At 43.4% G+C, this 25,668-nt stretch overlaps 1 protein-coding gene across 3 annotated transcripts in view; it reads right to left on the reverse strand.

Annotated features, from left to right (window-relative positions):
• The window catches only part of FARP1 (FERM, ARH/RhoGEF and pleckstrin domain protein 1), a 541,848-nt gene that overhangs the window by 231,261 nt on the left and 284,919 nt on the right, over nt 1–25,668 (reverse strand). For all 3 annotated transcript variants that reach the window (XM_033949732.1, XM_033949731.1, XM_033949733.1), the window contains 4 exons: nt 22,507–22,670; nt 9,323–9,391; nt 4,990–5,065; nt 4,132–4,372 (listed from right to left, as the gene is read on the reverse strand). In XM_033949732.1, coding sequence (XP_033805623.1) covers nt 4,132–4,372; nt 4,990–5,065; nt 9,323–9,391; nt 22,507–22,670 — 550 coding nt within the window. The remainder of the gene's footprint in view (nt 1–4,131; nt 4,373–4,989; nt 5,066–9,322; nt 9,392–22,506; nt 22,671–25,668) is intronic.

Raw genomic sequence — 25,668 nt, forward strand, 5'->3', positions numbered from 1 at the left:
CAGCAGATGACATTAATTTGCGTCTCTTGGGCTCTGCGGCCTCTGTGCTCTTCCATATAGGACAGCACTATTTCCAGGTCCAGAAAAGAAAAAGGCCTGAACTAGCTACCTGTTCCTCAGCCAAAGAGCGCAAAGGGGAGGCTAAACCGGACACTCCCATCCCACCTTCCCGTGCAGCACATGGTGCAAGAATGCACATCTGGTGCACAATTTGTGCACTCCTGCGCAAAACCAGAATGGGAAGGTGAAAATGCAGCCTGCATCCTGTGAGATACCGCTGAGTCTCCTAAGAATGCCTAACAGCCTACACTCAAACTCCTGGAAAGCAGTAGGTGAGCAATGCTAACCGGGGATGGCCCCAAGCTCCAAAAACACTTCTGTAGGCTGGCTAACAGGTGTCAGCTGCAGACCACAGTCTGCTTCTTCTCCATACAGGCAGAGTATAACCCTGTAAATGGGAAGCTCCGAGTACCAAAACCTAAAAAAAAATAAAAATGAAAAACTGACGAAAATAAAGATGACAAAGGCAGAGCAGAACAGAAACACTCCTTCCGGCTCATGTGCAGAAGGGAAAATCTGTAGGTGGCAGTAGAGCTCTCTATGAAATAGAAAGGTTACAGAATAAATCCAGAATGGATTCCTTCTGCAAAGGCTCATGGCCATGGGGAGAGATTACCCGCATGTCCAGAATGACACACCTATTGCACTGGAAAAGGACATTATCAGATAAATCAGCAGGTAGAACAGAAGATTAACATAATAAGCAACAGCAGATAAGAACTTGTACGGTCCATCCAATCTGCACAAAAATGCAGCCACAGTTGTTCTTGCACCCTTCTATGCCCTGTCAAGTGTGAAAGTTATTTAAGTTTTGATTCTAACCTCTTTAAATATCGGGCATTTTTTAATTCTGTCATAGTTAACATACTAGATCACACATGTCAAACACAAAGCTTGGGGGCTGAATCCGGCCTGCCTGGCTGTTTTTTGTGGCCCGCAGTGAGTGTGCTGCATTTAAGCGCCTGACCATACAGCCACAGTCCCAGTGGCGCTCTAAGCGCCTGAACGCGCTGCCCCCTTCCCAGCGATGCTCCAAGCTCCCCACCACGCTGCCTCAATACCCATTTGCAGGCAGAAGGACCCAGTCCCAGTGTAAAACCTAGGTTGGAGCAGGGCGTGTCACACAAGTGCCCGACCGCGCCACAGGTGTCTGAGGGTGAGGAAGGATCTATTCTTCTACTAAGACTAAGTATCTTAATAAAAGATTCAGCCCGTGACTTAGCCTGTGTTTTAGATTTTGGCCCCTTATGTGATTGAGTTTAACACCCCTGAACTAGATGATGGCAGATATAACCTGTGTGATCCCATCCAGTCTGCCAAACAAAATAAACTCTTAATATAAGGTATGATGTGATACTACATATGCATACTTAATTTTAATTTGTCCTTGCCATTTTCAGGGCACAGACACAGAAGTCTGGCTGGCTGGCTCTAGCCTTGTTCTCCAACTACTGAAGCTGTTATCAAAGCTCCACTCCAAGCCCTTCCAAAGCACAGACCATATAAGTCTGCCTGGCACTGGCCTTGTTCTTCAACTACTATAGCTGAATCTCTCTAGCCATGATCAGAGCACAGACAGCAGAAATTTGCCTAGCTCTGGCTTTGCTTCTCTATTACTAGTATTGCCAGCTAATCACTGTTAAGCTCCAGTATGGTCAGAGGTTTTTGTCCCCCATCACCTTCACTGGGAGGGCATTCTAAGCATTCACCACCCTCTCTGTAAAAAGTGATTCTTGCTGTTACTCCTAAGTCTACCACTTTGCTACCTCAATTTGTACCCTATTTGAATCATCTTTCCCCTAAGAACATGAGAGTTTCTATACAGGATTAGACTGAAGGTCCATCTAGGCCAGAATCCCATGTCTAGCAGTGGCCAATTCAGGTCACAGGTAACCGGCAGAATTCACCAGTGTAGCAAGATTCCATGTTACTCACCCCCCAGGTCTACGCAGTGGTTTTCCCCAGATCTACCTTACAATAGCAGCAGTAGTACAAACCAAAATGAAAGGCTTGACTTTTGATCATTTCTTTTTCTGCTTAAAGCAACTAAATTATGACTAGCTTGAAACACATTTACATGCAATCTAGCTAGGAAGAAACATTTTAACAACTGACACCACAGGTTTCAGACTTGTGCTAATTCAGTTCCAATGTGGGTGCTAGGGAAGACAAAAGATTTGCTAGCCTCAAAGATATTTCCTCTACCTAAACTACCTTCATGTAGTTTTAATTTTTACTTTTCAAAAGGCAATAAAAATATCTACAAATGCTTGCCAAACAGCTTATTTCACCAAACCACCAATGGTGTCTAAAATGTACTGACTGTGTTACACAGAACCATCTTTATTAGACATGATATCAGAAATTGAACACAATATTTAAAAGCTAACTTTTTAAAATAGTTGGCAGAATTGATTATGTTTCATGTTTATCCTTCATACTGCAAGAGGCACTGATAAAAGGACCCTTTTCAGAAAAATCTACATCGAATCACTTACTAAAACAAGACTACCAAATAGCAATGAACTTCAATTTACTCTATTTTGTTTAGCACAACTATGATGAGTACATCAATTTGTTACAAATTTATCAAAAGTGCTAATCCATAGCAACTTGAAACCAATACAAACTGTGGACATAATTCTTAACCAAAAAATGTTATCCATGGCAATACTAACCAATCCTAGCTACATTTTTTTTAAATCAAGCAATCTATTATAATTAAAACTCCCTGTCTCAGTAGAGCAATATCCACAGATACAGTACTATTTGTACAAGCAAGTCAAAACTGTCAGTTTTCTCTCAATCTATTCTACAAAAAGGGGAGCGCATCGATTAACCTTAGCACAGTCTACACTGGTACTACCAGCCACCACCCCTTACTAACAAAAAATTAATAAATTATACCTTTCACATTTTCTATTTTTTATCAATCATACAAGTGCAATTGAGTTTACTATTCACTTCTGTCTAAATTTATGAAAAGAGCTTCTCTTATGTGCATTCACAGTAACTAAGTTCCTTATCAATATGATTTGTTCTGCAATTCTTAGCAGCTAAGAACATTTGCACCATCTTCATCACTGAGGCTGACAGATGCAGCATCTTCCCCATTCACCTCTGTATCTTTATCTAGTTTGAGACTCCCCAAGGAACACTTATTTCTAGACACTGGAGAGGAACTCAGAACTAAAGGATTCCCAAACACAAGAGGATGACTAAAAGGACTCATCATTTCTGAATCAGTATCACTAGATTCTGATCCACTACTGGTGGATCCATCCACTACCGGAATGGAGCTCACATGATCCTCCACATTATTACCACATAAGGAGTGCATGACTGGGATCTGTTTTGTCTCCCTAGTAGATAGAACTCCATTTCCTTTTATATTATCCTCTAAACCAACCATTTTAGCCAGCCTATCTTTGCAATATCTTTCTGTTCTGTACTCTGGAACTGGAGTTGATGCCATGTGGCTTAATATGAATGGGTCAGTTTCTGACCTATTTTGGCATTTTTGAAAACATGGCTTATGCAAAACAGGGGAACACCTACCATAGCCAGAGCACCTAAAGCCTTGACTATCTCCCTCCATTGTAATTACCCTGCCATCGTGACCATTCTCAGAAATATAGCCCTGCGATTCTGTTCCGTTCAAACTATTATTTGAGGTTGACGCTTTGCTACTAGGAGGGAAAGGAGTAGCTAATGGACTACTGCTGTCTGGACCTTTAAATATTTCATCTATAAGAGAACTGTGTCTTGGCATTCTGGGGCTGCCACCGGTATAAAAAGACAAATTACCAGTGTCTTCATCAATATATTCCTCCATAGTATGAGAGGAAGCCTTGATGGATGATAAGGAGTCCCTGTATCTAGCCTGTTTTAAACCTTCATCTTTTTGATGAAAGGAAGCACTACTGGGCAAATCACCCTCATAATTGTCATTTGTTTGAGAATGTGATTGAACTAAGTACCCTCTACGGATATCATATTCACTATCTGCATCACTGCAGTCAATGTAAGGAATTGAACTGCTACTGCCTTGAGCAGCCCTGGATGCTGGACCTGTGCTCGGTTGCTGAGTTAGAGGTTTACTGTGCTGTAGCCTGTCCTTGGCAGGATTCTCTTCCTCCTCCTTTGTCACTGCTACTGTTGCCTCCATCCCATCATCTTCTTTGGAACTCTTCCTCAAAGATGGGCTTCTGCCAGCTCTGCAATCTTCTGCAGAAATATTTGCTTCTGTCCCTTGCTGAACACTCAGCACAACTGGCTGCTCACAATCCTTTCCGAATATAAAGCTAGAGCTCTGGAAGAAGAAAGATACCATTACAGAAAAGATACAAAAGTTATGAATACTACCTAATGAACAGCAGTCCAAAATCACACAAGTACAAAAACTATACTGAACCCATCATTCTAGAATTAGGATAAGCCATGACAATTGAGCTGATCATGAATAAAAAGGGGACCAATCTCTCCCAGTACTAAATATCCTGACACATTTATAGGCTATGATTGTCTAAACAACAGTGAAAGTAGCAAACAATTTTCAAACAAGAAACCAGCATTGCAAAAGTATTAACAAAAGAACCAATGATGCTATACATTCATGTGGTGATCACTACTGAACTATGCTAAACAGATATTAATGAAGACTCTTGCAGTCAAAATGCATATGCTACAAAAACATTTTTTTGGTCCTTTTATTACTTAGAAATTCTGTTCAAGAAATAATTGTAACTTACCAGTGAATAGCAAATACACTATTTCACTAAGACCCTGGAATAATTCTGCAAATTTAGTATATTTAAATCAACTATTCACAAAGTAATTTTGCTTAGAACTCAGATATGCAACTCATTAGTTAAGTTTATAAACAAGTAATTTAAGTGTTAGAAACAGCACTTTGTCTCCATTACTGACCTGTATTGGCACCTCTGGATGCTGTTCTGAAGGCTGTGCGGACAAGCTCCTGATTGAACAAAGTTTACTGTGCTTTCTAGAAGAAAACAAATTATGAAGTTAAACACTGTTCATGAATAGGCAAAGCAGCAACTTCCTTAGGAACAAAACACCCCAAAGTCACTCATATCATTTGGCATTAAACTGTCACCCTTTTGTAAAATGTAAATAGAATGTGTGCAACAAAACCTTATTAAAGTTGTTGGTTTTTTTTTTAATTCTTTATTCATTTTATAATCCACAAGTGTACAGTAAATATCAAACAATTAGAATACAATATCACTTGAAAATCTACCATATCATACAACAAAAAGATATAACCACCACCCCTCCCACTTCCATATACAACAAAAAAATATACCACATGGATATAATATCTTATTAAAGTTTTTAGTAAACCTAATTTTACCTGATAGAAGCTGATCAGGCTTACAAGTCATATCTATTAGCTTACAGACTTATTATACTTTTGAGTATTGTACATTAAAAACTTATTAGCAGTTGTGATATTTAATTCAGGAAGAGAATGAAGGATCCAAGATGGCCGCGAGTGGTTGAATTTCGGAGCGTCTCCTGAGCGTTCGGTAGATTTTTTTTTAATTTATTTATCATTTTATTATTACATCCCATTTTACAAAGATGTTAAAGGAAATACAAAAATTATATATCTTACTTAGTTAAAAAACTAAGAAACAAAAAATGAACAATGAAAACAGTCATCAAATACAGTCCACAATTAGAGGAGAAGAGACAAAATTAAATAAAGCCCCTCGGGAAAGGGGAACATATACCCAAGAAAATCACAAATTAGGAAATAGAGCAGGTAAGATGTTATCCTATCCATTAATTAATACCGCATTAATAACCTGTTTCATTCGGACTGTTTAGAGATTCCTTTACCCTCCAGGAAAAAACCTAATTGGGCAGGTTCAAAGAAAATATATCTACTCCCTTGATAGGAGATAAAGCATTTACAGGGAAATCTTAACTGGAACACTGCCCCCAAAGCAATCACCTTTGATCGATAAGTCAAAAATTCTTTCCTCCTAGATTGTGTCCATTTAGAGACATCCGGAAATATATATATCCTTTCACCTAAATAGGTGACCTGTTTCAAATTAAAATACAATTTCAACAACATTTCTTTATCTTGTAGAAATACCAAAGAGACTAATAATGTTGCCCGCCCCTGAATTTCAATATCAGATGATTGCAAAATGGCTGAAACATCCAATTGTGTTTTTTCAGTTTCCACTACTTTTTCCTTTTGCATTTGTTTTAAATAATAAATTCTTTGTGTCGGAGGAAGACTTGCTTCTGGGATATTTAATACAGTCAACATGAAATTCTTAAACAGTTCTTGAGGCGGCATAAACTTAGCAACCGGAAAGTTAAGGATTCTCAAATTCAGATTTTTTTGTTGGTTTTCTAAGTTTTCAATCTTCCTCAAGATCATCATTTTGTCTGACATTTGTTTAGTAAGCAAATTCTTAGTCTCGGTTGTTACTTTTTCTAAATTTTTAAGATCCACTTGATGTTGTTGAATAGAAGTCTCTAAAGAACTTATCCTAGTGGTAAAATTCAAGGTAATAGAAACAAAGTTAGTGTATACCAGGTGTAGATTCTCTATTGCAGTCCAGATGGAATCCAGTATTACTGCCTGTAGTCTCACCAACGGCTTGAGGGAGGTGATAGCAGCCAGATTTTCTGTAGTTTCTGCCCCAAGAGAAAGACTCTGGGCTCCTACAACCTCACCGCCGTTCGCTGCCAGAGGCTCCTCACTCCCTGAACGCTGCACCTCCGACACTGAGGTCAGTGTAGTTGTAACCACTTCCGGGTTAATCGCGGCAAACGAACATGCCTCTCTCCTTGCACTGGGGGAGCCCTCCTGCATGCTCTGCTCCGCCGACGTTTCCCCAGGTTTGGGAGAGGTGTGCGGTCCTCGCGGGCTCAGCAAGAGAGACATCTCGCTGTCCAGGCTGTGAGCTTCCCGGCTCACAGCAACAGCAGAAACGCCCGACATGGAAGGTTGGACTGTAAAGTCAGTGATTACAGTCTGTCTCGGCGTCGAGGATCCAGAGGTAGGTGGAGGGACACCCCTCTGTTTCCCCCTTCTCTTCGGCATGGAGATAAGTTTCCCAAAAAGATTTTTAACGAAAAATTAAACCTTAGAGATGGGAGTGCTCCTCTTAGCGTCCTGCTCCAGACGCCATCTTGTTTCCCCAATTTGCTTATATTCTTGTCATCTTCCCCTCCATCGCGTTCGGTAGATTTTATAATTTACCTTTTCTGGATATTCAGCTTGCTCTGAAGGTTTCCTCATGCCTAAGAGGAGAGGGAGAAGTGCCGCCGGAGCCTCGCGGCGTTCTGTAATTCCTCCTCCTCTCACTATTGAGCGCCTCTTGACGCGGCTTCAGAGGGAGCCGGCAACTTCGGGGAATCGCCCGCAGGACTTGGCGGTACGGGGTGACGCCGCCAGAATCCAGGGGCTAGAGGTCACACTGAGCCCGGAAGAAAGAGATACTCCCCCCCAACCGCAGCATACTAGCTCACCGCAGGCACAAGGCACGTCCATAGAGGCAGTGCCAGTAGCCCAGGAGGCTGGTTCATCTTCGAGCGATGTATTGGATCTATCAAAAGACTTTTTAAGTCTGGAGAGAGATACTGCGGCTGGAACATCAAAGGAAAGAGAGATACAACAAGACTCGATTCCTACAAGTATGGCAGGTAAGACTTCCGTCTTTTTGGTTGAAAAACCCACTGAAATTACAATGGAGTCTCTCTGGGACTTAGTAGTCAAACTGGGAAATTCATTGAATCCACAACTTAAAGCACTAGAAATGAAAGTTGATAAGCAGGAACAAGAATTGACTCAAATGCAATCAGAATTGACTATAGTCAAAGCTACCTCAGATAAAAATAAAAATGAGATAGTAGGGGTCAAACAAGTACAAGAAACTATGATTAGAGATAGTACAAATATCAGGATGAAACTGGAAATGATTGAAAATGGCCAACGAGCCAATAATTTGCGGTTCCTAAACTTTCCCAGGATATCTTCTATGTCTCCTAGGGAAATGTTAAAAAAATACTTCTTGGAGATTTTCTCAGTTTCAGAAGAATTAATTCCACCATTTACACAAGTATTTTACCTGCCTGATAGAAAATTGGATCAGCAATTGATCAACGAGGGACAACAGGAATCAAAATTGGACATTACTACATTATTGGAAAGTTCAATGAAAGAATTAGTTAAACCTGCGACATTACTGGTAACAGTTGTATTGGTGCCAGACAAGAACTGGATTATGAAAATGTTCTTTAAAAATAGAACTAAAGAGTTCCTGGGTCAGAAAGTACAAATTTTTTCTGATGTTACCAAAGAGACTCAAAAACGAAGAAAGCAGTTTTTGTTATTAAAATCTGGTGTAATTTCAGTGGGAGGGAAATTTTTCCTTAGATTTCCTTGCAAATGTATTGTTCATTATGGTTCTGATAAATATGTTTTCTTTGATCCGACACACCTAACCAAATTTGTGGCATTGAAACGTCTTGAGAAAGGTGAAAAAATAGAAGTAACAACAGAAATACATGATTAGCTCCCCGCGATTTCATCCATTTAGATTTTCTTAAGTATAAGATTAATCTTATGATCTTTTTGTTTTAATCCACCCTATTGAAGTCTAGGATCCAATTATTGTGGACTAGAGATTGTCTTTATAAGGAGAAGATGTTATGATATTTAATATCTTCTATATTGTATTGTAATTTGTTTTCTTTTTCTTTATTTGTATTCAAAACAATCTTACTGTACAAGATGTTTATGCTTGGGAATAATGTATAAAATTATAAATAAATAAATTAAAAAAAAAAATTCAGGAAGAGAAGCTGACATCACTGTACAATGCCTTACTGTGTTTGTCTACTGTCCTCAGATTTTCAGTATTAGAGAGCAGTGATTTTTCAAGAGACACATTTCACATTATCTCTTTGAATCACTAATACTGAAGTTATGGCACAGAAACCAAAACAATCAAATACTTGAATGAGGATTTTAAAGTTAAGAAGCTATGGAATGAGATGGGCTAAGACCCAGACTTACTGTTCCTACTACATTAAATTTGTAGAGGTTTTCCATGCAAAACTCTTATCCAAATTCTATGCTTTTGACTAATAAATGCAGAAATTTACACAGCTGTGTATTTGTACTTTAAAATTAGTCTTTGCAAAAAGAAAAAATTAAGACATGGAAACAATCTATACACTTTAGTCCAGAACTCTATTTCTCTCTTACCTTTCAAATGGTACTTTCTTATATCCCCCTTCTTTAACATAGTCAAGAACCTGCTTCTGAGTCCGACCACTAAAATACACATACAAGTCATTGATAAGTACATGTGATCTTGGCAAACATGAATGTACTACATAAACGGGCAGTCATTTAGTACAGAAACGTTATATGAGACTGCGTACAGATTTCATTCACACATTTCAGCAGGGAACAATATTGTTTCAAACCTAGTAAGCTAATCTGTATATCTGGAAAGACAATTGGTTCATATTATGTAGAAATGCTCCAGATTCCAATATATACACCAAGGTTACATGCCTCTTCTGCTGCTTCCCCTGAGCTCCAATGAAACTTTTGGCCACTAAACACCCCCTTCCTGACAACACTTCTGGCGAAACTCAAGTCGAAGGGAGGCCATCAATTTATTGAAGCACAGCATTATAGATGTGATTGATTAATATGGAAAGCACTTTTCGCCAAGCTTCTGCTCTCACAAGCAACTATACACATTACAGATAAGTTATTTTTTTATTTTATTTTATTTTCATGATCATCAATAGCAAAAGTACGTTCACAGTTTTTGTTGCAGGGTGGGCAGTTAGAGGGACTCTCTAAGTGCAATGATGGCATTGTATATGACACTGTTTGGTTGGTGACTGAGCACTTATTAATGCTGTATTTGTATTTACTTATTTAAGATCCTTTTAGAACATAGTCTTGTGGAAAGATTTTGAAAGTATTGACATTTAACACAAGCAATTTACATAGTAGCTCCTTTTTTTGAGGTTTACCACCTTATTTACTCTGACCCACAGGACAGGAATAAAACAGGATAAAGCGCTAATAAAATTCTTCAAATAAAAGGGCTATTCTTCCAAGTAATCTCCAAGAAAACAGTATCCTCACCCAAAACACCTGGAGAAAACCTGCTATAATACAGATATGTGTACCACATGAGGTAATAATACAATCCAGAACTAGAAAACCCAAAGAGAATTATAAAGACTTCCAACCCACTTATTTCCGGAACATGAATTATTAAAAGAAATATTTCTTGTTCTCCAGTTCTAGACTTCCAGAAAATACCTAACCTGAAAGAAAAGCTTGTAAGAAGAAAAATCCATACAGAACACCAAATAGAAGAAAATAGCATAAAACCTTTCATGCCCATGATGCAACTTATACCAGTGCATGTTACAGAATACTACAGCTAGCTACATAAGAAAGACATTCACCAAAACCTCACTTTCATGTTTCTCCGTGTATATGCACTCCATTAATGAAAAAAGCCCATAGTTAAGTACCATATATACTTGAATATGAACTGATCCAAATATAAACCGGGGTAACCATTTCCCCCTCCCCCCAAAAAAGGAGGAAAAAGGGTTGACTCAAATACAAACTAATGGACAAGTACTAGTACGGGGCAGAAGCGACCCCTCCTCCCTTCCCTGGTGTCTTGTTTGCTGGCTCTGCAGCCAAACTGCCAGTCAATCTGCCCTCCTTCCCAGAACAGCCCCCTCCCTCTCAGACCCATCATAGGACTGCAGTACTGCCCTGGTGGTCTAGTGGTGCAAACAAACAGTAGGTTTGCCCCCCTTCCTGGAACCACCGTGGGCCTCCAGTACTGCCCTAGTGGTCCACTGAAGCGGGGAACCGGAGCTGCACTTTTTTACAGGCACATACATGCACATGACTCAAAGCAGGTGTAAATATATGTCTAAATATAAACCGTAATTTTTGCTCCATAAGACGCACCTGACCATAAGACACACCCTAGATTTAGAGGAGGAAAACAAGAAAAAAAAATTCTGAACCAAATTCTCCCTGCCAGGCTCTGTACCCAACCCCAAACTCCCTGTCAGGCTCTGCACCCTGTCCCCCCTCCCTGCCAGACTCTGTACCCTGTCCCCCCTCTGGTGGTCTAGTGGTAGGCTGGGGCAGGGCACAGGGCAGGCAGGCAGGACTAGTGGCAGGCAAGAACTGATCACAGCCTTTCAGAAAACAGTGCGGGCCCAAGCAGGAGCGCGGAAAGCTTTGCTCCTGACTGCCACGCTCTTCTGACCTCCGTGCCGCTGGCTGGGAAATAAGAAGAGGAGACAGCTAGGGAGGGAGGGATCACACTGGACCACCAGGTACTGTAATTTGTAAGTGGTCGGGAGGATGGCGGCGGTCGGCCGGACAGCGGCAGGCGGGCAGCCGGGGTTTTAAAAAGGTGCGACGGATGGTGGTGGGCATGCAGGGGGGTGGAGTGTATTACAGAGGTGTAGTGGGCATGCAGTGGGGCAGCGGGCGGGGTGTTTTAAAAAGGTTCGGTGGCAGGAGGAGTGTTTTTAAACAGTACAGGGGGTGTAATTTTTTGTACCTTTGCTACATAAGACACACCGAGATTTCCACCCACTTTTGGGTGGAAAAAAGTATATCTTATGGAGCGAAAATACGGTAAGTCTACTTTCCCTGGTATAATTATAAAAGGAGAAGCAGCAAATATGTCTTTCATGCCTACTGGCACCCTATCCTCAAACTATCCTCACTATTTTGCACATAATTCTGTGCTTCTTGAGAAATAATAATTTAATTTATACCCTTTTTTTTAGTGCAAAGATTTTTATTGATTTTAACACAGCAAAAATACAAAAAATGTTAACAAGGCAAAATACAGACAAGCTGCACAAAGAAGGAATCATAGAATATTAATTATCAATACAGTACAACAGGCTGATCAATGTCTATCTGGCAGGAGAGTACCAGCACAACTCGCAGCCAACACCATGTACAGTATCCAAAGCACAGAGCGACACTGGAGTTATACACCTATAGGAATGTGAGAGATAAGCCTTTTTAACTGTATAAGACTGGTTTCAATTAAACATTTTCATGAATATACTTGGGGTTTATACATCTTTACAGCACTGTATAGACCTGTTGCCACTGTACCTTTTCTTTTGTAATAGTGACTAGAGCAGCGGTTCCCAACCCTGTCCTGGAGGACCATCAGGCCAACCGGGTTTTCAGGCTAGCCCTAATGAATAGGCATGGAGCAGATTTGCGTGTCTGTCACTTCCACTATATGCAAATCCCTCTCATGCATATTCAGTAGGGCTAACCTGAAAACCCGATTGGCCCGGTGGTCCTCCAGGAGAGGGTTGGGAACCACTGGACTAGAGGATGATTGTGAAACGACTGACTTCTGTCTGGAGGAAACCAAGGCTTTGCATTTACATCAAGCAGGGTTTCAAAACTAGTCACACCACAGAGACAATATTGGTTTCTGTACATAATTTTTTATGCTGGGTAGATAAAGAGGAAAACAACCATGGGGATGACGCTGGAAGACCTTTCCAAACTAGAACAAAACCGATTTCTTTTTAGATCCACAATTCATCAAGTCGCTAGGACTCAAGCACGAGTCAATGGCACCTTAACAACAACAGATAGAGAAACATCTTTTATTGATTTATTTTTGGACCTCACACTACCGTATTTTCGCGGATATAACGCGCGCGTTATACGTGATTTTACGTACCGCGCATACCCCTCGCGCGTTATATGGCTGAGCGCGGTATACAAAAGTTTTTAAACATAGTTCCCACCCCGCCCGACGCCCGATTCACCCCCCCAGCAGGACCGCTCGCACCCCCACCCCGAACGACCGCTCGCACGCGCTCCCACCCGCACCCGCATCCACGATCGGAGCAAGAGGGAGCCCAAGCCCTCTTGCCCGGCCGACTCCCCGACGTCCGATACATCCCCCCCCCCGGCAGGACCACTCGCACCCTCACCCCGAAGGACCGCCGACTCCCCAACAATATCGGGCCAGGAGGGAGCCCAAACCCTCCTGGCCACGGCGACCCCCTAACCCCACCCCGCACTACATTACGGGCAGGAGGGATCCCAGGCCCTCCTGCCCTCGACGCAAACCCCCTCCCCCCAACGACCGCCCCCCCCCCAAGAACCTCCGCCCGTCCCCCAGCCGACCCGCGACCCCCCTGGCCGACCCCCACGACCCCCCCACCCCCCTTCCCCGTACCTTTGGAAGTTGGCCGGACAGACGGGAGCCAAACCCGCCTGTCCGGCAGGCAGCCAACGAAGGAATGAGGCCGGATTGGCCCATCCGTCCTAAAGCTCCGCCTACTGGTGGGGCCTAAGGCGCGTGGGCCAATCAGAATAGGCCCTGGAGCCTTAGGTCCCACCTGGGGGCGCGGCCTGAGGCACATGGGCCAAACCCGACCATGTGTCTCAGGCCGCGCCCCCAGGTGGGACCTAAGGCTCCAGGGCCTATTCTGATTGGCCCACGCGCCTTAGGCCCCACCAGTAGGCGGAGCTTTAGGACGGATGGGCCAATCCGGCCTCATTCCTTCGTTGGCTGCCTGCCGGACAGGCGGGTTTGGCTCCCGTCTGTCCGGCCAACTTCCAAAGGTACGGGGAAGGGGGGTGGGGGGGTCGTGGGGGTCGGCCAGGGGGGTCGCGGGTCGGCTGGGGGGGAGGGGGGTTTGCGTCGAGGGCAGGAGGGCCTGGGATCCCTCCTGCCCGTAATGTAGTGCGGGGTGGGGTTAGGGGGTCGCCGTGGCCAGGAGGATTTGGGCTCCCTCCTGGCCCAATATTGTCGGGGAGTCGGCGGTCCTTCGGGGTGGGGGTGCGAGTGGTCCTGCCGAGGGGGGAGAAGAATCGGACGTCGAGGGGGGGCATCAGGCTTTCAGGATGGGGACAGGACTTCAAGGGGGGACAGGCAGATCTTCAAGGGGGACAGGCAGACCTTCAAGGGGGACAGGACTTCAAGGGGGGACAGGCAGACCTTCAAGGGGGGACAGGCAGACCTTCAAGGGGGGACAGGACTTCAAGGGGGACAGGCACGGAGAGGCGGGGCAGTGCACCGAAAGTCAGGGCGGGTGAACGGTGAGTCGGGGCAACCAGAGGAGAGTCGGGGCAGTGCACCGAAAGTCAGGGTGAGTCGGGGCAACCAGAGGAGAGTCGGGGCAGTGCACCGAAAGTCAGGGTGAGTCGGGGCAACCAGATGAGAGTCGGGGAGGGCGAAAGGAGAGTCGGGGTGGCCAGAGGAGTGTCGGGGAGAGCGAAAGGAGAGTCGGGGTGGCCAGAGGAGAGTCGGGCAGCATGCGCGTTATATGCCTGAGCGCGGTATAGAAAAGTTTTTGTACATATCATCGTGATTTCTGCGCGCTATACCCCTGTGCGCGTTTTACAATGGTGCGCGTTATATCCGCGAAAATACGGTAGTTTTTAATTTGGTGGATCACTACATTTTACTGACCAGATGAAAACAGGTCAGCCGGGGGTGGGTGAATAAATGGTCCAGTGGAATGCTTCCTTTTCGTCTGTGAGAGAAGCCCTTGAAAGGTTATATTTAGCCTATCACTAGTTGCCAGTATTTTGTCAAATTCAGTTTAAAGTGTTACTGCTTGCTCAAAAGATTCTATATTTTAATACTTCTGAAATCTTGTGTGCTTTGATGACCTTCTATATTCCTCACCTGGATCTGTATCTAGGAACTGGTTGTTTGCTTCAGATCCCACTGATTCAATGGACCCATCTAAAGGCAATGCAAAAGTGGGCGTTTTATAGCTTGGCTCTGATGCTCTGGAATAAACTAAACTAAACCTTAAGTTTGTATACCGCATCATCTCCACAGAAGTAGAGCTCGACACGGTTTACAGGAATTACAAAAGAAAGGAGTTACAATGGGAAGAAGAGGAGCTTGGCAATAAGAGGAGAGAGAAGGGATTAAGTGTAGAGGAGAGGGAGGGAGTGGTTACATTTTGGAGAAAAGCCAAGTTTTCAAATGTTTTCTGAAGTGTTGGAGGGAGGTCGCGCTCCGGAGGGGAGCGGATAAGCTGTTCCACAGCTCGGTGATCTTGAAGAGGAGGGATGTTCCAAGTTTACCTGTATGGGAAATGCCTTTTAAAGAGGGGAATGATAGTATGAATTTCTGAGAGGATCTGGTGGAGTTGGGATTTGCGGAGAGCCAGGATAGTGGAAACAGGGGAGGAAGGATACCGTGTAATGACTTGAAGGTTAGGCAGGCGCATTTGTAGTGGACCCTGAGGAAAACTGGGAGCCAGTGAAGCTTAGATAGAAGCGGGGAGACGTGGTCAAATTTGCTTTTTGCGAAAATTAATTTAGCCGCGGTATTCTGAATCCGCTGGAGTCTGAGAAGACTTTTCTTTGTTAGGCTTAGGTAGATGGAGTTGCAGTAATCCAGTCTAGAAAGAATAATGGATTGAACGAGGATAGCGAAGTGTTGTTGGTGGAAGCAGGATCTGACTTTTCTTAGCATGTGAAGGTTGAAAAAGCATTTTTTTACTAGGGAGTTGAGGTGATCGTTGAAGGACAGTGTAGAGTCCAAGATGATTCCCAGAACTTTGCTTGAGTGTTCAAGCGGCAGGTTGGTGCCTGAGGATAGTGGGATGAGGGTGGGCAGCTGATCTAATTTTGGGCCTAGCCAAAGGAGTTTTGTTTTGGTCTCATTGAGTTTCATTTGAACGGTGAGAGCCCAGGATTGGAGGTTCGTTATACAAGAAGAGATGTTGTCGGAGAGGTTGGTGAGGTTGGAGTCGGTCTCGAGGAGGACAAGAATGTCGTCGGCGTAGGTGTAGAGTGTCTCGAAGGGGGAAAGTTTGAGGAGTTTCAGAGAGGACATATAAACGTTGAAAAGAATCGGGGATAGAGGTGAACCCTGAGGAACCCCGCAAATCGGTTTCCAAGGGGAGGATGAGATACCGTTCATGTTAACGAAGTAGGAGCGAGAACGTAGGAATTTTGAGAACCAATCTAAGACTGTGGAGTTTATGCCAATTTCAGAAAGTTGAAGGATTAGTATGTCATGATGGACAATGTCGAAGGCTGCGGAAAGATCGAATTGAAGAAGGACAGCGAACTTGTTGCAAGAGTGAAGATGTTGGACTTTTGAAATTAAAGAGGCCAAAAGGGATTCAGTGCTAAAGTTGGGTCTGAAGCCATGTTGGTAGGGTAGTAGAATGGAGAATCTCTCAAGATAGGATGAGAGTTGGGTGGCTATGATGGACTCCAGCATCTTGGTCAGGAGAGGGATGTTAGCTATTGGGCGATAGCTGGACGGTGTGGAGGGGTTTAGATCGGCTTTTTTCAAAAGAGGGGATAAGGCAATGACTCCCATTTCTGCAGAAAATAGGCCTGAGAGTAAAGCAGAATTTATAAGTTTGGTGAGAGATGAGATGGCTTGTGTGGGAATATTTTCGTATAAGTAGGAGGGGAAAGGATCCAAGGTGCAGTTGCAGGATTTTAACTTGAGGCAGAGTTTGGAGACCTGGGAATCGGAGACGAGATCGAAGGTGGTCCAGGATCTATCGGCTGAAGGTGGTCCAGGATCTATCTGCCGAAAGAACATGAAAGATTTTGAAGACCTATTTTTTTCAGCAGGCTTTTGCACCCTCTTTAACTTAGGGACAGCACAGGAGAGACACAGTCTTGACTGTTGTGTGATTGTCTATGCAATGGTTATTGTATATATATTGCTCTATTGTGGAAATTATTTTAATTTTATGATGGTGTAGAATTCTGTGTGCTTTTTTATCAAATGATGTTTTTTATGTACTACAGTCAACTCCGCTTAAGTGCAAGCCCTTCGGACTGGATCGCGACGTGCGCTTAAACGGAGTGTGCCCTTAATTGGAATACTACTTTTTAGTCATGAAAAATCACAGTACACTGTAGTCAAATGCAATAAAACTTTTATTCAACCAAAAACACACCAAATACAGGGTAATACGGTTCAGTTATACAAACAGTACTGTTCTGTCTAATGGAATAAACTTTTTTTAAACCAGTCATTTTTTAAACCAGTCATAATCAGTCATTGTTTGCTGCACTAGATTGTACGATTCAGGCTTTGTAACTGATTACTGATGCTGTAAAACTGTCCATAGTTGTGATAGCCATTTATCTCCAGATAACAACACAGCGTGTGTAGGGACTTCAGCGCGTCCAAGAAGGAAACAATCTTTGCAGGTGGTTGATTAGTCGTGATGACAGCAGCAATAGCTCTATCCTGATCAGACTCTTGGTTGTCTGCAGTGGCCTTTATGACAGTACAGATATCAGAATTAGTGCTGTCAGATGATGTGGGCAGGTCGATGTCAACGGCAACATACAGCTCAAACTCTTGTGACGAGAATCCAACTAGGAGTTCAATGGACGAAGTGTCTGCTTCAGTTGTCTCATCAGATGTGTGAACGAAGCTCGCCTGTCGATAGTGCTCAACTGTTTTCATATGGTACTGGAGGTATGGAGTTGAGTCTCATCAACGATGTCAAATTGCTGTCATTTTTCTCGCGAGCTCAGCAGCTCGGAGGCTGGATGCTGTGCTTGCATCAATCATTGCCATGACATATGGTAGGACGATTAACCTGTAATGACGTTTGAAGTTGGCGATTATCCTTTGGTCCATCGGCTGGATCAAAGAGGTCATGTTTGGCATGTTTAGATGCCAATGTTCCATCAGGGATGGCACGCAAATACAGGCCCATCTTATCGGCATTGAAAATGTCACATGGTTCATATCCACCAATGACTAATGGCAACACTTCCATGACCCATCTTTCTGCACCAAACTCATCCACGTCTTGTTTTTTGCCATGCTGCTTCTTAAATTTTATGCTGTTCCGAACTTTCCACCTCTCTAACCATCCATTTGTTGCTTTGAAGTCTTCTATGCCCAGTTCTACAGATAACTGTGCCGCTTTCTCCATTAGCAGAGATTCACTGATTGGCAGTTGTCGACTTCTAGCTTCAGCAAACCATTGCAGTAATGCCTGTTCAACATCTCCAGCCTTCCCAATTCTTTTCCATTCTCTGGTAGGATTGCTGTTGTTTTTCCAGTCTTTCAATATGGCTTGCTTTTTGTTTGTAAATCCGAGAAATCTGGCTAGGATGAATGCTGTAATGTTTTGCAATGGCGACCTGACTCTCCCTTTAGTCAAGTCTCTTTAAGACATTGACACGTTCAGCCAAAGACAATGATATTTGTCCAGCATGATGCACACGTTCAGCCAAAGATAATAATTTTCATTCACGCGACGCCATGGTACAGTTCCCAAAGTTCAAACACCTGGCCAGGCCTAGGCTGCAGTTTCAAAACATGTGGCTCATCCACGTCAGAACGTGATTGCATTTAACTAGAGTGAACGTAAAGTGAAAGAATAGAGGTGGGACCTATGACATGAGCGTGCATAAGCGGATTGTGTGCTTATCAGAATTGCAATTATCCAGAGTTTATGTCCATTGACTTTAATGTTTAAAAAAAACAGGAGCATGGTAGTCAGGTGTGGATAACCGAAGCGTGCACTTAGGTGGAGTCGACTGTATATTTGTTAATATGGATTTTGATGTTTGTAAACCGCTTAAATTGCCTGGGCAGGAAGTGGTATATCAAGACTGAATAAACTATAAACTGCAATGGACATTAAACACTTATACTGACTTTTGACTGTCATGTACTGCAGGAAGTCCTCTTTGTCTCCACTGCTGTTTATTGTGTTTTTGAAAATTATAGACACTTAATGGTACAGTTTAGGGGGTGAAGAACTTTTGTGCATGAAAGAGGAGTGGGACTTGGGTGATCTTAATGTGGCTAACAGGTTGAAAAGGCGATAGAAAAAGCTAGAAGGATGCTTGGGTGCATAGGGAGAGGCATGGCCAGTAGGAAAAAGAAGGTATTGATGACCCTGTACAAGACTCTGGTGAGACCTCATTTAGACTATTGTGTACAATTCTGGAGACTGCACATTTAAAAAAAATAAAAAGGAAGGAGTTGGTCTAGAGCTGGGGTGTCCAACCTGCGGCCCAAGGGCTGCATGCAGCCCCGTGAAGTATTTTGTGTGGCCCCAGTCGAGGGTGATGCAGTGTTTTCCTCTGCTGCCCCTGGATGTTTCCCACCTTGCCGGCTCCCTCCTCTGTCTTGCTGCAGCGTTTGCACATTTGTGCGGCCCCAGAAACCTTTTTTTCGGCCAATGTGGCCCAGGGAAGCCAAAAGGTTGGACACCCCTGGTCTAGAGGAAGGCTACTAAAATGGTCGGTGGTCGTCATCATAAGGCATATGGGGATAGACTTAAAGATCTCAATATGTATACTTTGAAGGAAAAGCAGGAGAGGAGAGATATAATAGAGACGTTTAAATACCTATGTGGTGTAAATGTGCCTGAGGCGAGTCTCTCTCATTTGAAATGAAACTCTAGAATGAGAAGGCATAGGATAAAGTTAAAAGGTGTAAGGCTCAGAAGTAATCTGAGTAATCTAAGGAATCACCTTTTTACAGAAATGGTAGTAGATGCATGGAATAGTCTCTTGGTAAAGGTGGTGGAGACAAAATGTGTCTGAATTCAAGAAAGTGTGGTACAGGCATGTGGGATCTCTTACGGAGGGGAGAAGATAGTGGATGCTGTGGTTGGGTAGACTGGATGGGCCATTTGGCCTTTATCTGCCCTCATGATCTTATGTTTCTATCATGCTCTCTGGGTATGCAAGAATACTTGCAAACTGATGACATATATTTGTCCTGACTTTTTATCATTTAAGAGTTGATAGAAATTTCTATGTGGGGAGCAAATTGCCAAAAACCCCTAGGAGAGAGAGGTTTTGAAGTCTGATAGTAAGAATTGGCATGCCTCTTGTTCTTTCAATTGTATAACTGTAGGTGTGGTTATAGCAGATACCTCCTGGGCAGTGAAATTTCTAGGAGCAAAACTTACCGTATTTTCTTGCATATAACGCGCGCGTTATACGTGGTTTTTACAAACCGTGCATACCCTTGCGCGTTATACGTGTGAGCGCGCTGTACAAAATTTTTTTTACATAGTTTCCTCCCCCCCCCCGACGCCCGATTCATCACCCAGAGGGAGCGCTCGCACTCCCACCCCGAAGGACCGCTCGCACCCCCACCCGAAGGACCGCTCGCACCCCCACAGCCTCCCCCCTTCCCCCATGGAGAAGCTGTCTACCTTGTTTCCAGATGCCAGCCCAGCTGCTTCCTCTGCCGGCGGTCCTGCCCCTTCTCAGAGCCCTGTGCTGCGCTGCTTCCTCTTCAGGCGGTCCCGCCCTTTCTCTGACGTCAGAGAAAGGGCGGGACCGCCGGAAGAAAAAGCAGCGCAGCAGGGCTCAGAGAAGGGGCGGGACCGCCGGCAGAGGAAACAGCTGGGCTCGCTGGCATCCGGAAACAAGGTAGACAGCTTCTCCATGGGGGACGGGGGGGGAGGCTGTGGGGGTGCGAGCGGTCCTTCGGGTGGGGGTGCGAGCGGTCCTTCGGGGTGGGAGTGCGAGCGCTCCCTCTGGGTGATGAATCGGGCGTCGGGGCGTTCTTTAAAAAACGATACAAAAATTTTTTTATATTTATAAATTAGTAAAGTGCTCAGTCCAATTAACCATTAGTGCATAGATAACATACAACAGGGGCCTTCATGAACTTTACCGCCCCTTTTGCACTATATTTGTCTATTTTTCTTTAGTTACTAAGGTGACATTGCATATTTGAAAGTCATTTGTCTTGACATCTTTGAAACCCCCCAAATATAAATAATAATTAACATTTTCTCTGCGTATAGTGTGCTTTGTAGTTTTTAAAATTTTATGGTTACCATTATGAATTAATAAGATATGTGTACATGAAAAATGAATGGAAGAAATTGGGGGTGGGATTGGGGGTGGGGCTAGGGTGGGGTTGGGGGCAGGACTGACAATTAATAGATGTCCCCTTTTGATGAAAAAAAGAAATGGTCACGTTACTCAAGAAAGAAGCAAATGAATACTTGTAATTGAACTTTAACCTGATGATGCAGAATGGTATATCACTGCTTTTGTCAGTGGAAATTGGGCCCACATAGCTATGAATTGGACTTTGAGAGGCCTCTCCTAGATTCCAAAATTTTACAGTGGGCCTCATTATCTAACATGCCCATGTTTATATTGCATGGTCTCTGAATCCCTCTGCCACAGCCAGAGATCTTATCAGTTAGTAACTGAGGGAGAGGAACATTACTTTTTTTCCCCCTGTATATGGGCATTTAGCCTGGCTAAGCTCTGTGGCTCATGTGTGCATATTTAATTGGTTAGCCTGGTCAGGCTCTGCCTCATTTAGGCTGGACAGAGCAGGAGTATAACTGCAATATGCACTACTACCGTATTTTAGAAGAGAAACTTCTTTGGAGATTTTTTCCCTTTGGCTTTTATTTTTTTTCCCCTGATATTCCATCTCTGTGTACTATGAAGATCTAGTCATAATCTCTGTAGGCCAGACACTTCATTGTCCACTCTCTGTGCATGGGAGGATAGAAACTGCCATGAATACTGTCCAAATGAAACCAGAAGCTGTGTGTGCTTGACTACTAACTCAGAAACATAACCAAATTTATGAAACACATTTACATAGTAACAAAGTAAATGACAGCAGATAAAGACCTGAACAGTCCATCCAGTCTGCCCATAGTTGCACGCATTATAAATTCATGATTAGCCTTTTTTCTTTGATATTTCTGAGCCATAAACCATTAAGTCCACCCAGTACCACCTTAGATTCCAATTATTGGAGTTCCCGTTAAAGCTCACTCCAGCCTATTCAACCTCCTCATCCTGTACGTGATACTTAACTGCAAAGTTTGCCAGACAACATCTTCATGTTTCAAGTTACTGGAGTTCCCATCAATCCCCTCCCCAGCCCATCCTATACCAAATTGCCATATACTTGATACAGACTGTACAAAGTCTGTCCATCATCACTGATGTCCATCAGATACGGATTAGGGCTAGCCTGGTGGATCAATGGCAGTATGGTGCACTATGGAGACCTGAGACGTCAGTCCTGAGATGAGCCATTTCTCTCCAGGCCATTCTTCAATAGTGACACTTAGTTGTCAGACTAAGGGTCCATTTTAGCTAAGTTCTGCAAGGAGGCTGTTTATGCCTGCTAGTTGAAGCAGTCATTGCAATAGTTTGTCTAAAAATATGGGAATTGCATATGAAGGCTCATGGTACCATAGCTCAAAGGATACCAGTTCAGACTGAACCAGAAACTCAAAGCACAAGGATAAAAACTACCAAGCCATATAAATAAACAGGGATGAATTCCTGATAATGAAGAGTTTTGAGTAAATATGAAAACATATGTAGCTTATGTCATACCCTCTGAACAGGGGAACAGGTCTTACCTGAACCTAAAGGATGATCCTCTGCTGAAGAGAACAGGTTTAGGCTTTGGTTTGGGTACCTCAAAGAGTCTGAAAAAGGCATGATACTCCACACAGATCTTCCAGAAGGCCTTGCAAAAGTCTCGACTAGCCATAAGGAACTCCAATGTGTCCTGATATGAACTCTGCAAGGACACAGGATTAAATAAGAACTAGAAAACTATGCATTCAGGCACACAGTGCTGTCACATAATGGCATCAAATATAATGCCACAACTTTGTTTTACCTGTTATAAAACATTTGCATTTTTAAAGATGCAACAAAATTTTTCAAGAAAATAATATTAATGTCTTCATTAGATCAAACAGTTGGAAATAGTTTGTTTATTGGCTTTATTTAAAACATACTGTCTGCAAAGTGAATAGTTTGCTTAAATCTTATCTGTTCAAAGCAGCAACAAACACCTACTTAATCAGTTTATTTTATTAGTGTTATCCAGAAGAGAAACCAAATATAAATTTCACTTTATGGCAAAAACCAAACATTTACTGTACTCAGTTCCTGTCATACTGCTTGCACTTAGCATTAAAAGAGCAAACAGTATGCACATGTTCAGTATCAGGCTGAATGCATAATGGAAAAACATTCTGTTTCAATTTGCTACTACTACTATTAATTATTTCTAGCGCTACCAGACGCATGCAGCGCTGCACAGAGTCACAAAGAGTAAGAAAACAGTCCCTGCTAGAAAGAATTTACAATCTAAACAGGCAAGACAGACAAACAGGATGTCATGGATATAGTTAAGGGGAACGGTTAATCAGTGGGCTGGGTTGGAGGGCAGAGGAGTAGGGTTAAGGATTGAAAGCTATATCCAAAAAGTGGATTTTCAGTCTGCATTTAAACAAAGGAAAGGAAGGTGCTTGACGGACAAACAGCAGCGGTGCACCCCGGCAGGCAGGAATGAGCTCTTCAAGCTCCCGCCCGGCCCTGCACCACTCCCTGAATGGGACTCACGAGAACTGGCGGCAGCCATTCAGGGAGCGGTGCTCAAAAAGCTTGCTCCTGCCTGCCGGCCGCCCCGGATGTACCACTGACTGCGAGATCAGAAGGAGGAACTTGAGCATGGAAAGCTCACTCCTGTACATACACCGCTGGACCACCAGGGAAAAGGTACTCAGGAATGGGGGCGTGGTGGTAAAAAAATGGTTAGTATCGGCCGGAACGTCCCTACCACTAGACAACTAGAGGGGGAAGAAGGTATAGGGAAGGAAGGTGAGACAGAGTGCAGAGCCTGGCAGGGAGGGGAGACAGGGTGCATAGCCTGGAAGGAGTGAAGGGGCTGGGTTCAGAGTCTGACCGGGAGGGGGGCTGTGTTCAGAGCCTGACAGGGAAGGGGGCTGGGTACAGAACTTGGCAGGGAAGGGGGCAGGGTGCATAGCCTGGCAGGGGAGGGCATGAGGGAGGGGACACTTGGTGCAGATCCTGGCAGGGCAAGGCACTTAAATATTAAGTCCTCGTCTTATATTCAAGCCAACCATTCTTCCTCCTTTTTGGAGGGAAAATGGGGGCCTTGACTAATATTTGGATTGACTTATATTCAAGTATATACAATACTTATGAGCTTAATACCAGTATCGTGTATTATGTTCATCATAGATTTATACACCAATGATAATTCTAGTTATCTGTACTTATTTATCATATTCTTAGCATTTGGGGTATATCTTTTGTGTTCACCCTATCATCTTCCTAGTAGGGAGTTGCTAGCTATTTCCTCTATTGTTGCTACCCCCCCCCCCCCCCCATGTCTGTTGCATTATTAAAGTAGTCTGTGAAAAAGAAGATCTATATCCCTTTCTTTAATTTTCCGGTGTCCTTTTCTAGTTTTAATTTCTTCGGTAGGGAGCTCCACTACATCGGAACCATCACCGAAAACATTTTTGTCCTGACATTTTTGTATCTGATATTTCTGAAGGACGGTATTTCCAGCTGGTATTCTTGGCTCGAGCACAGGGAGCATGCTGGTGTATGGTTATGTATTCTGGTTGCTAGATATTGTAGCACTGAGAGATGAATTATTTTGTGTGTGAGTAGCAAAATCTTGAATTTTACACTTCTTTCAATTGGAAGCCTGTGTAGCTCTTTCAGTAGCAGGGTAATGATGCAGAGGAACTGAAGGAAATCTCAGTGAATCTGAAGTTGTACTAAGCCAAATTGACAAGTTAAAAAGTGATAAAATCACCTAGACCGGATGGTATATATCCCAGGGTCCTGAAAGAACTCAAATATGAAATTGCTGACCTGCTATTAGTGATCTATAACCTGTCACTAAAATCATCTGTAAAATTTGAAGATTGGAGGGTGGGCAATATTATGTCAATTTTTATAAAGGGTTCCAGGGGAGATCCAGGAAATTACAAATCGGTAAGCCTGACTTCAGTGTCTGGCAAAATAATGAAAACAATTATAAAAAATAAAATTGTGGAACATGTAGACAAACACGATTTAATGAGACAGAGTCAGCATTGGTTCTGCTGAGGGAGATCTTGCCTCACCAATTTGCTTGACTTCTTTAAATGTGTTGAGGAAGAATTAAGGGAAACAGATGGAGAAAAGACCTGTACAGGTGTACAAGTTAAGATCCTAAGTCCTCCATGAAACTGGAGGTGAAGATAGATCCCTGTGACCCCTCAAATTGACAGACATGGTAATGATACATTAAGCCTAAAAGCACTAAACAAACTACAAGAAAATCATATTTCTCTCTCTGCCAGCATAAATAGTTTCACAGTAGCAGCCACCAGAGCAGGAGCAATAGGGATCACACCTGTCCCCAACATTACTGGTCCCCTTCGATGAGTTGGAGTCCAAGGGTAGGGTGGAAAGTATGCTATTTGCCCTCAGTGCAGCCGTTGGTAGGGGAGAAGCTTAGGGTGGACAGGGTTTTGTGGGTAGTTTTGACCATTAACACCTCAAGCTGGGAAGGAGCCCACTAGGGGGCTTGAGGTCCCTTATATTTTGTGCCCTGTGCTGGGGCACGGGGTGGGGGAGGAAAGGCCCTTGTGGCTTCCGAATTTGACTATGAAGGCCCTCTAAGACTTGCCATGATCCCCCACAAAAAGACGAGACCTGATTTTTAACACATTGCAATAGCCAGGAGTGTGTCAAGTTCTTTGCCG

The sequence above is a fragment of the Geotrypetes seraphini genome, chromosome 6, assembly GCF_902459505.1.
Source record: "Geotrypetes seraphini chromosome 6, aGeoSer1.1, whole genome shotgun sequence".
Taxonomy (NCBI): Eukaryota; Metazoa; Chordata; class Amphibia; order Gymnophiona; family Dermophiidae; genus Geotrypetes; species Geotrypetes seraphini.